Source organism: Palaemon carinicauda, chromosome 31, assembly GCF_036898095.1.
Source record: "Palaemon carinicauda isolate YSFRI2023 chromosome 31, ASM3689809v2, whole genome shotgun sequence".
NCBI classification, from domain to species: domain Eukaryota; kingdom Metazoa; phylum Arthropoda; class Malacostraca; order Decapoda; family Palaemonidae; genus Palaemon; species Palaemon carinicauda.
In genome coordinates, this window is record NC_090755.1 from 56309923 (window position 1) to 56322793 (window position 12871).

Sequence of the window (12871 nt, forward strand, 5' to 3'; positions counted from 1 at the left end):
TCGTGAGCATCTTTTGGAATGACATCAGGTTGCAATCACAGATCGGTTAGTGATCATGTACTCTTATGATAGCTGGCTGACAGGTGAGAAGGGCTTCCTAGGCATCCATCGGTAATCATAACTACCTCTTTAAATCTTTAACGACCATTGCAGCTTCATTGAAGTCATGCTCATATTAAAGGATGCAGGTTTATATATTTGGACAAGTACAAATTACTTGAGATATATGTGCTTAGATGATAGCTAAATGATTTACTTGTAAGTTTGCTAAAATTCTCCCACCATCCTAGGTATATAATTTTCCTTTTAATTAAGAATTCATTCTTTCCGCAGGCAATTGGATTTTAGCAAGGCTTATACGTGCACCACAGAAAATCTCAAGGCATTCCTAGTTCCACGTAAAAGATGCCTTCATATTTCCACTTTGAATTTATCCAATTGTTATTGGATAAAGGCTTCAAATCTCATTGTAAAGTTAAAGAATCTTCAGTCTCTACAGATTAATGCAGTTCCATTGACTTTTGTTCAATTTGAAGCAATACTAAAAGCATGCTCTAAGGTAATGGTATTTTATATTTGTTTCAATTTAAAGAACTAAATATGTTGATTTGAGTTCTTAGCTATAGTATAATAAAATTAATATTTGGAATTACTCTCTCTCTCTCTCTCTCTCTCTCTCTCTCTCTCTCTCTCTCTCTCTCTCTCTCTCTCTCTCTCTCTCTCTCTCATTTACCATTAATATCTTTGTCACTTTTTTAACAGATTGAAGACCTATCTGTATGTTGGCCTGAAGATGCAGTACCAGTTAATCTTAACAAATGGAAAGAAACAGTTAACAAAATCGACGAAGTTCAAAATGTCATTCGGAATATGCGTTCGGTACGAGCCTTGGTCAATTTTAACTTTGCGCATTTCATGGTTTTCTTAATGCGCTGCCATGCTCTACAAACGCTCATCATCACCGGTCATCATTCACGAAGGTTCTGTGTGTCTGCTAGTAGTCATTCAGAAAGTAAGTTTATCTTCCTTTTTTACAAAACCAAAGTTTTATAGATAAAGTTTAAGTTTTTATTTATCACAAATTTTTATCTCTTAAATTTTTATATCTGACAAGTATTTGTATTCATTAGACTTGATGTACTCTGTATACTGTATATATATATATATATATATATATATATATATATATATATATATATATATATATATATATATATATATGTATGTATGTATACATATATATATATATATATATATATATATATATATATATATATATATATATATATATATATATATATATATATATATATGTATATATATATTTATTTATTTATTTACATTGGCTGACTCCAGGGCCGTGGGTGGAGCGAGTATTGACGTGAGTGGGGCAGCGAAGAATTTTCATGATAATAATAGTAATAATAATAATGATAAAGGCTTGTTAAAGTAAACAGAATTGTAATTGAAAAATTTATTATTTGAAAAATTACCTCATCATTTAAAGTGACCCATTGTAGTCGAGAACATATACATTACAGGACTTTAATGACTTCAATAGAATTTGAAAGAGGGCTTGAGTAGGTATAGTAGACCAGTGAGCTTTTACTCCAAAGTATGATATAGAGGTTAGAGAGGAAAGTTATGAATTTTTTATTATTAGAATTTTGTTAATATCTTAATGTTTAGACTTCATATATACTAAAAGTCCATATGAACATGTGGACTACCTTTGTTCTTGTTCATTCCTCTAAGAAAAGACGGATGTACCTTGGTTTTTAAGACATAATATGAGCTTTATTATAATGAAACAGCTTTTTTGAAATAATAATCTGTGTTTGAAAGCTTTATTTTCAATATTAAACTTAGCCGGTGATCATATAAGCTGCAACTCTGTTGCTCGACAGAAAAACCTACGGTCAAAATACGCCAGCGATCGCTATGCAGGTGGGGGTGTACATCAACAGCGCCATCTGTCGAGCAGGTACTTAGTACTCCAAGTAAACAAAGAACCAATTTTCTCTCTGTCGGGCTACCGGCAAGACCTACTAATACGCTGTTACTAACTGGATTTGTTTTCACAACTATTTGGTGAAGTACACTATTCTAGTTTTGAGCTTTCGCTATGCAGGTGTTTTATCTTCATCTCAAAACTTGAATTCGTTTTGGATAGAATTAATTATGGTGACAAAGAGAGTATGGACTCTCTTTCACTTTTAAATGGCCGACCCTTCCCTTAGACGGAAGTGTGTTTAGGTTTTTAGTAATTTTGCTTAACACGTTATAGATCTATATATTTTATATCTCTCCGCCTTTATTAGGCCTCTTCGATTAACTTTCCATTTATTATAAACATATAAAAATAAATTTTTATGTTTTGTTATATGCGACCTTTCCTGATAGTAGGCGGTCCTAACTTGGAACCGAAGTTAATCAACGTTGAGCCCGTTATATCGTATTTAGCCTTTAAAGAATTTAAAAGTTTTTAAATTTAATGTTTTATGAAAGAATTTCTTTGATAGTCTTCGTACTGTTTTCAAAGATGAACTAACGTTTAGTTTTTAGACTACGCAGTTGTTGACGTTCAGGACGTTCAACATGCGCTCTATCGTTACGATAGAGAGAGAGTGTATCACGGTTTCACTTTGCAGTAAGAGTAAATCGATTCTGACATTTCGTTCATTCTTTCTTAGCTTAAATGTTTTAAATTCTAAATTAAAGGAACTTTTTATTTGGAAAACCTTTCAGTTTTTTCCTTTAGTCAAATAACATGTTATTTTGACGATATATATTTGGGCTCTTCTCTTAGGTGCGAAATCAAGAGAGAAAGAGAGAGAGAGATAGAGACGGAGGGAGAGAGAGGAGAGAAAACGTTCCGTTCAAGCGGGTAACGTTGTTCTCGTGTTACTCTCCTCCCTAGTCGCTGTACGGGGAAGAAGGTAAAACGTTTCTAGGGTTTTATTCTTGTCTTCAGGCTATGTGCGGTGAGAGATTGTAAACGTAGTTTATTTGAACTAGTGTTTAGTCTCTTTCCCTGCCACTGAATTTTTTTATCTTTATATATGTTTTCTGTTTTTTGCTAGTATTAATGAGCTGCATTATACGACTGATTTCGCAATTACTACCTTTTAATGAAGGGTAGAATTGCGTGTTTCAGGTAGAAATCAGTAAAAGTTTCGATTTCAGTGAAATAAGTGCAAAACAGAAAATCGAAGTGATAAAGTGATATGCGCAAAGTGTTACAGTGTTGCGTCCGAGGGTTCGTCTGTTCGTGCCTGTCGTTCACCTAGTCTGGGACCTCTTGCAAGCTCCCAAGCCCAGGGGAGAAGTAATGTCGAACGACTTATGGGTTCGTCAGGCCTTGATCAACGAACAGACGTTTCCCTCCGTGGTTTCGGGCGTATCTACCCAAGATCGCCCCACCCACACAAAGACGAGAGAGCCCATTTATTTCTCGTCTGCGGAAGAGGTTTCTCGTAAGAAACCATGGACCAAGGTCTCGCAGCTTATTAAGCGCAAGTCGGTCCCTTCCGCGCAAGTCCAATGGCCCAGTTGTAGCCACTGGGTCAGTTCGGACTCGCTGCAGTCTTCCGACGACTGCTCACCTCCTAAGAGAGGCAAAGCGGTACCGCATCAGGCAGTCACACCGTCTGTTGCCGCACCTGCTGCTGTAGACCCTAAGTGGTCTTTGCTGCAGACCATGCAGTCTCAGTTAACGTCATTGATGCGGGACTTTCGTGCGGAGAAGGTTGACACTGCACCAACCTCTAGCCTACAACCAACACGGTTGTGCGTCCTGTGGACGCTGAGGCAACCTTCTGCCGCACTCCAGCTGAGAGAGTCCCGCCACCCATGCGTTCCAGTGTACCCTGCCAGCCGCATGTTGACGTTCAGTAACGCACGGAACCTTCCGTTGACGTTCGCGAGGTACAACAACAGTCTAAGTTGATTTGTTTTGACGCGGTGCGTCAACCTCCGCATTCTAGAGTTGTTTTGACTGCTCAGTTTAGACAGTCAAAGCAGTCTCGAGTGAACACTGTATGTCCTCACGCACCTGTTGTGGTTGACAGTTCAGTTGTTGACAGTTCACAGACTGTCAAGCAGTTACATGACGTTGCCTTCTGGTCTGCTACTATGCACCAGTGAGAGACTCACTGAGATAACCTAGCTTTTATCGGACAAGGTTCCTGTAGATGAGAAAGTGCTGTTCTCCTTCCTACTGATATTCCCTTGAGGACTCTGTCATTTGGAGAGGAGCCTTAAGCTGCTTAGCCTCCTATGGACTTTAATTAAATCATGATGATTTTTTAAGGATCTTCGTCCGGATCTTGTAACTGCTGCTCCTCATTCGCCTAAACGTCAGAACTTACACTAGGCCTAACTACTTCGAAGCCATTGTTTTTAAGCTAGTGCTCTCTCGCTCTCCTAGAGAGCGTTTACGTTGGCTAGGCGACTGGTTTTTGCACCAGGAGGAGTTTTAGGGATACAGCCTTTGATTTCCCTTCTTTTAAACTGGCTTATAGAGCGAGAGTCTGATAGGACACGAGAGAAGTTCTCGGCTTGGGAGTTCATGCATCTGCCCAGATAGACTTCTCATTTCTGGTAGACTCGCCCTGGCGCCTAGCCAGAAGACGCTCCAAGTTGTTTACAGGACAACTTCTCAGCTTTTGTCAAGCCTTTGAAGTTTTGCTGTACTATTATGTCACACATAACTAGGCTTTCAGGGATGGTAAATGGTTCCGCCTCAGTCGCTAACCCCGTCTGTTGCCACACCTGCTCCCGTAGACCCTAAATGGGCTTTGCTGCAAGCCATGCAGTCCAAGCTTGCGTCCTTGATAGAGGACTTAAATGCGGAGAAGAACCTTCTGGCCAACAACCTTCCAACCGGTCGGTTGTGCGCCCTGTTGACGCTGAGGTAACCTACTCGCGTCTGCCAGTTGAGGTGGTTCCTCCTTCTGGCCAACAACCTTCCAACCGGTCGGTTGTATGCCCTGTTGACACTGAGGTAACCTACTCGCGTCTGCCAGTTGAGGTGGTTCCTCCACCGATGCGACCCAGTGTGGGTTGCCAGTCGCACGTTGACGTTAAGCGACTCTCGGAGGTGGTTGTTGACGTTCAGGACGTTCAACAACCAGCAGAGGTGACTTGTTGTGATGCAGTGCGTCAACCTCAGCAAGGGTGTTGACTGCACAACCCAGACAGTCTAGACAGTTTCGGGTTGACGCTGTACTTCCTCGCGCACCCATGGTTGTTGACAGTTCACAGACTGTGCAGCAGTGCCAGGATATTGCGTCCGGCTCCGTCACGCATCCACCAGTGCGACCGGATTCAGCGAGTCAGACGTTGCCCACTCCGTTGCCGTTTCCTCATCAGTTTCGGATGAGGAACCCTCTGATGAGGACGTTGCTGAACAAGACGATCAGCCCCCAGCCCTGCTATCCATCCAGAAGATGCTGAAGAAGGAACGCTGCCCAGTCAGGCTGTGGATGAGTCTGGTAGGGACACTGTCATCCGTGGATCAATTTGTGTCACTAGGAAGACTACACCTCCGTCCTCTTCTATACCATATAGCTTTTCACTGGAAAAAGGACAAGACGCTAGAAGCGGTCTCGATCCCGGTTTCCGGAAAGATAAAGTCTTGTCTGACTTGGTGAAAGGACTATATCAACCTTAGAGAGGGTCTTCCCCTGACTGTTCAGACTCCCAACCACGTTCTCTTCTCGGACGCATCAGACGTAGGCTGGGGTGCGACATTAGACGGTAGGGAATGCTCGGGATTATGGAACTCTAGTCAAAGGACAATGCATTTCAAGTGCAAGGAGCTACTGGCAGTACGTCTGACCTGGAAAAGCTTCAGTTCTCTCCTTCAAGGCAAAGTGGTGGAGGTGAACTCGGACAACACCACGGCTTTAACGTACATCTCCAAGCAAGGAGGGACCTACTCTCTGACATTGTACGAGATCGCAAGGGACCTCCTCACCTGGTCAAAAGGTCTAGACAGATCACTAGTAACGAGGTTCATCCAAGGCAACTTGAATGTCATGGCAGATTGTCTCAGTCGGAAGGGACAAATAATTCCAACAGAATGGACCCTCCACAAGGATGTATGCAAGAGACTTTGGGCCACCTGGGGCCAGCCAACCATAGATCTCTTCGCAACCTCGATGACCAAGAGGCTCCCAATATTTTGCTCACCAATCCCGGACCCATCAGCAGTTCATATAGATGCCTTTCTACTAGATTGGTCACATCTAGATCTATATGCATTCCCTCCGTTCAAGATTGTCAACAAGGTACTGCAGAAGTTCGCCTCTCACGAAGGGACAAGGTTGACGCTAGTTGCTTCCCTCTGGCCCGCGAGAGAATGGTTCACCGAGGTACTTCGATGGCTAGTAGATGTTCCCAGAACACTTCCCCTAAGGGTGGACCTTCTACGTCAGCCACGCGTAAAGAAGGTACACCAGGGCCTCCACGCTCTTCGTCTGATTGCCTTCAGACTATCGAAAGACTCTCGAGAGCTAGAGGCTTTTCGAAGGAGGCAGCCAGAGCGATTGCTAGAGCAAGGAGAACATCCACCCTTAGAGTCTACCAATCGAAGTGGGAAATCTTCCGAAACTGGTGCAAGTCAGTATCCGTATCCTCGACCAGTACCTCTGTAACTCAAATAGCTGACTTTCTCTTATATCTGAGGAAAGAACGATCTCTTTCAGCTCCCACTATCAAGGGTTACAGAAGCATGTTGGCATCAGTCTTCCGTCACAGAGGCTTAGATCTTTCCAACAATAAAGATCTACAGGACCTCCTTAAGTCTTTTGAGACCACGAAGGAGCGTCGTTTGGTTACACCTGGTTGGAATTTAGACGTGGTACTAAGATTCCTTATGTCAGACAGGTTCGAACCGCTACAATCAGCCTCCCTGAAAGATCTCACCTTAAAGACTCTTTTCCTGGTATGCTTAGCCACAGCTAAAAGAGTCAGTGAGATTCATGCCTTCAGCAAGAACATCGGATTCTCATCCGAAACGGCTACATGTTCTACAACATGGTTTTCTAGCCAAACACGAGCTGCCTTCTCGGCCTTGACCAATATCGTTCGATATTCCAACTTATCGTATGGTTGGAAATGAACTAGAAAGAGTCTTATGTCCTGCAAGAGCTCTTAAGTTCTATTTAAAAACCTTTACGAGGCCCGTCTGAAGCTTTATGGTGTTCAGTTAAGAATCCATCTTTGCCTATGTCAAAGAATGCTTTATCCTATTTTATCAGACTGTTAATACGAAAAGCTCATTCCCATCTCAATGAGGAAGACCAAGCTTTGCTGAAGGTAAGGACACACGAAGTTAGAGCTGTCGCAACTTCCGTGGCCTTTAAACAAAATAGATCTCTGCAAAGTATAATCGACGCAACCTATTGGAAAAGCAAATCAGTGTTCGCGTCTTTTTATCTTAAGAATGTCCAGTCTCTTTACGAGAACTGCTACACTCTGGGACCATTCGTAGCAACGAGTGCAGTAGTGGGTGAGGGCTCAACCACTACAATTCCCTAATTCCATAACCTTTTTAATCTTTCTCTTGAAATGTTTTATTATTGTTTTTGGGTTGTCCGGAAGGCTAAGAAGCCTTTCGCATCCTACTTGATTTGGCGGGTGGTCAAAGTCATTTCTTGAGAAGCGCCTAGATTAGAGGTTTTGATGAGGTCCTGTTGTATGGGTTGCAACCCTTGATACTTCAGATCCTAGGGGTCGCTCAGCATCCTAAAAGGATCGCGAGGCTCCGTAAGGAAGACGTACTTAAAAAGGCAGAGTAATTGTTCAAGTCGACTTCCTTACCAGGTACTTATTTATTTTATGTTTGTTATTTTGAATAACTGCTAAAATGAAATACAAAATACTTAGCTCATAATAATGTAAACATGTAATGCTGGTCTCTACCCACCCCCCTGGGTGTGAATCAGCTTATATGATCACCGGCTAAGTTTAATATTGAAAAATGTTATTTTTATTAATAAAATAAATTTTTGAATATACTTACCCGGTGATCATATATTAAAGGACCCTCCCTTCCTCCCCAATAGAGACCCAGTGGACCGAGGAGAAAATTGGTTCTTTGTTTACTTGGAGTACTAAGTACCTGCTCGACAGATGGCGCTGTTGATGTACACCCCCACCTGCATAGCGATCGCTGGCGTATTTTGACCGTAGGTTTTTCTGTCGAGCAACAGAGTTGCAGCTTATATGATCACCGGGTAAGTATATTCAAAAATTTATTTTATTAATAAAAATAACATATTCTGTGTAAAAGAATAAGGTCCTTAGGTAATCATCATGTACAGTAATAGACTTTCACTCTTTGTATGACTTATTATTATATGATTAAATGTTTTTCAGACCAAGACAAGTGGAACTTTAGACTTCCTTATCTTGAAAAGCTTGTCGTCGATCTGGAAGATGTTATGTTTCCCATTCCATATCTTGGGTAAGTTTTATTATACTTATTTTCATCTATATCCCTTTTTTCCTGAGATATGACTTCTGTACTTTTGATGGTTGAAACTATATTGACAGATTCTTTCAAATATATATTAGTACTTCAATACTTCATCAATATTCATTGTGGTACAAGCTTTGAAAGCACAGCTTTTATTAAAAATTTAAAAATTAGACGATTAATAGTTGATATGTATAACTTGTCTTCTCATATTTTAATTACTACTGCTAGCTTGGGCTAACATATATGTTATGAACTGCGATGTTTTGGGGAGGAAGGTGGGATCAAATGAATATAGTATTGGTCAAGTATTGAAATAATTTTTTTGGAAATTCTCTTTATTTCAATTACTCTTACTCAGTATTCATATTGCTGATTCCCAAATGGATAGGCAAGTGGACGGTGGTAGTCAGGTAGGAATAGTAATGAAAATCCACCATAGAATAAATGATAAGTAACGAAACACCATAAAACAGCTTGTCTGAGATTCAGCCTTCAGAAAACTTGGCTAAGGCAGTCTGAAGTTGCTGATGAACTTGTAAACTCTCTTCTACTGTACAGGTATATCTAATACAGTAATTGAAGTATGTTTTATTTTTAAAGAGGGAAGACTTCCAAAACTGAGGACTCAATCATTACAAGTCCAATTATTTAGAGTATTACCCAACAAAGTGAAATGAAAAGAAGGCCTAGCTACTTATATACAGCTAAAGATGTCAAGCTAACAAATTATTATTATTATTATTACTAGCCAAGCTACAACCCTAGTTTGGAAAGCAAGATGCTATAAGCCCAAGGGCTCCAATAGGGAAAAATAGCCCAGTGAGGAAAGGAAATAAATAAATGAGGAGAATAAATTAACAAAGAATTCTAAAAACAGTAACAGCGTCAAAACAGATATGTCCTATATAAACTATTAGCAATGTCAAAAACAGATAAGTCATATATAACTATAAAAAGACTCATGTTAGCCTGGTCAACATAAAAACATTTGCTCCAACTTTGAACTTTTGAAGTTGTACTGCTTCAACTACCCGATTAGGAAGATCATTCCACAACTTGGTAACAGCTGGAATAAAACTTTTAGAATACTGTGTGGTATTGAGCCTCATGATGGAGAAGGCCTGGCTATTAGAATTAACTGCCTGCCTAGTATTACGAACAGGATAGAATTGTCCAGGGAGGTCTGAATGTAAAGGATGGTCAGAGTTATGAAAAATCTTATGCAACATGCATAATGAACTAATGGAACGACGGTGCCAAAGATTGATATCTAGATCAGGAATAAGAAATTTAATAGACCGTAAGTTTCTGTCCAACAAATTAAGATGAGATTCAGAAGCTTAAGACCAGACAGGAGAACAATACTCTAAACAAGGTAGAATGAAAGAATTAAAACACTTCTTCAGAATAGATTGATCACCGAAAATCTTAGAAGACTTTTTCAATAAGCCAATTTTGTTGTGCAATTGAAGAAGTCACAGACCTAATGTGTTTCTCAAAAGTAAATATGCTGTTGAGAATCACACCTAAAATTTTAAAAAGTCATACAAATTTAAAGAAACATTCAGGAGACATTCATGTATACTTTGCAACAAAATTAGTTAAGTGCAAACCAATATTTTAATTTAAAATTTAGCTGAAAATTAAAGCAAAAGAGTATGTATAGTCAACCAATTTAATTTTAAAGGGTTGATTTCTTTACATGTGAGGTGGGTGAGGATGGTCTACAGTAGCTGTGTGTTAATAACATTTTCACTTCTAGCTGGGGAAGGTAATAAAGAACTTTTTTAATAGTAAAACTTTTGAAACTTATTTGAAGAATGAATTTTTGGTAAGAGTCATTAAAATAATGACCATTTATTTGAACAACTTTCAAATAAAAGGAAGAGATTTTGATTACTTCTTTCTTAGCAGTACGGACTGCTTTATCAAAGAGTGATTGCTCCTAAATGGATACAAACCTTCATCCTTTAATAGGAATGCTCGAGTGCTTGGACGAGGATTAAAACTGGTAGGCGAGAATGATCATGAATGGGAGGTAAATCAGTTGTTGTTTGCGGATGATACTGTACTGGTAGCAGACACAGAAGAGAAGCTTGACCGACTAGTGACAGAATTTGGAAGGGTGTGTGAGAGAAGGAAGTTGAGAGTTAATGTGGGTAAGAGTAAGGTTATGAGATGTACGAGAAGGGAAGGTGGTGCAAGGTTGAATGTCATGTTGAATGGAGAGTTACTTGAGGAGGTGGATCAGTTTAAGTACTTGGGGTCTGTTGTTGCAGCAAATGGTGGAGTGGAAGCAGATGTACGTCAGAGAGTGAATGAAGGTTGCAAAGTGTTAGGGACAGTTAAGGGAGTAGTAAAAAATAGAGGGTTGGGCATGAATGTAAAGAGAGTTCTATATGAGAAAGGGATTGTACCAACTGTGATGTATGGATCGGAGTTGTGGGGAATGAAAGTGATGGAGAGACAGAAATTGAATGTGTTTGAGATGAAGTGTCTGAGGAGTATGGCTGGTGTATCTCGAGTTAATAGGGTTAGGAACGAAGTGGTGAGGGTGAGAACGGGTGTAAGAAATGAGTTAGCGGCTAGAGTGGATATGAATGTGTTGAGGTAGTTTGGCCATGTTGAGAGAATGGAAAATGGCTGTCTGCTAAAGAAGGTGATGAATGCAAGAGTTGATGGGAGAAGTACAAGAGGAAGGCCAAGGTTTGGGTGGATGGATGGTGTGAAGAAAGCTCTGGGTGATAGGAGGATAGATGTGAGAGAGGCAAGAGAGCGTGCTAGAAATAGAAATGAATGGCGAGCGATTGTGACGCAGTTCCGGTAGGCCCTGCTGCTTCCTCCGGTGCCTTAGATGACCGCGGAGGTAGCAGCAGTAGGGGACTCAGCAGTATGAAGCTTCATCTGTGGTGGAAATGTGGGAGGTTGGGCTGTGGCACCCTAGCAGTACCAGCTGAACTCGGCTGAGTCCCTGGTTAGGCTGGAGGAACGTAGAGAGTAGAGGTCCCCTTTTTTGTTTTGTTTCTTGTTGATGTCGGCTACCCCCCAAAATTGGGGGAAGTGCCTTTGGTATATGGATATGGATGATATTAGTGGAACTGGAAACTAGTGTGTTAAGATTTTATAGCAAGGTACTGGTAGTTATAGATGGGTGGCAGGGAACACCCCCCCCCTCCACTGGCTTCCATGGTAGCCATGTTGACTTCAGCCACCTAGTTGTAATGTACAGAAATACTCTCAGTGTGACTATATTTAGTTAATAACTTTTCTTTCTCTCCTCCCAATGAGATTGGTTGATTTTGATAATGGAGAAACTGCATGTGGGCATGCCGTACTACCCTCGCATTCCTGACCATAAATGTGGAATATTTATAAGCAGGAGTTTGGTGGATCATCGTTCATGGTGCCCATTTTTCAGGGGCCATGACTGTAAGGAGTCATTGTCCTACAAGGAATGTAAATCAAGACTTAAATGTAGCAAGACGAGTAAAAGAAAGGGTAAAAGAGATACTTCTTCTCCAAGACCTTCTTCTTAGTCGGAAAGTTCCCCTAAACATCTCTCTCCTTTCTCTGGTACTCAGGTCTCCGAACCTTCTCCTTCACCCCTCTCCAGTGGGGTGGCGGAGATGGGCGGCCATCTTAAGTTAACTTTAATGCAATCTCCAAAGGAGTTAGTCCTACTGGCTTCCCCTAGAAAGGCGCATAGTTCCCAGGTGGTTCGTAGTGAATCTGACAAGTTTTTAGATGACCTGGTGAGAGACGACGCCCCAAGGACATTGTGGCCATCCTTATGGTTGGAGGGCATCCCATCAGTGAAGAGGCGCATGTTGGCTTTAGTGATTCCTAAACTAAAAGCTTCCTCGTCTGCTAACCCTTATCCTCCAGCCCTCATAGAGGAGATGGCTTACATAGTCCTCTCAAGTTTGTCAGAGACCTCAAAAGGTGCAGTTGATTACGCATCCTCACCTTTTGCATTCACCTCGCTAGCAGTTCATGGAGCACTCTTAGTGGGTAAGAGTAGAAATTGCTTTAGGCCTCTTTCTCCACTTAGTCTGATGCTTCAACCTCATCTTCTACCTCCCCATCAAAGATTCCCTCGCCCTCCTCCAAAGATTGTCCATCTAGAACTTTTTGGTCCAAGACAAGACATTTGGTCTGCAAGTACGCCCCTGCTGCTGGGCTCTTACCTCGTAGCGCCTGACATTGTTAAGGTGATACCTGTCTGTCTTACTTTGAGAGCATGCTCCCGTACAGGAACCTTGGATTGCGCTCTTATGCCCCTACATTTTGACACGCACAGGTTTGAGAAATTTCTCTCCCCATTGGACACATGATGCTATTGGTGCATATTGGGTGAGACACCCGCATTCCTCATTAAATGCA

General features: G+C 41.2%; 1 protein-coding gene across 1 annotated transcript in view; it reads left to right on the top strand.

The window, feature by feature from the left end:
• Window positions 1-425: 425 nt before the first annotated feature.
• The window catches only part of LOC137624416 (F-box/LRR-repeat protein 18-like), a 94839-nt gene continuing 82393 nt past the window's right edge, over window positions 426-12871 (top strand). Inside the window, exons 1-3 of the mRNA XM_068355161.1 lie at window positions 426-559; window positions 763-1012; window positions 8386-8473. Of these exons, the coding sequence (XP_068211262.1) occupies window positions 871-1012; window positions 8386-8473 (230 nt within the window). The 5' untranslated portion in view covers window positions 426-559; window positions 763-870. The remainder of the gene's footprint in view (window positions 560-762; window positions 1013-8385; window positions 8474-12871) is intronic.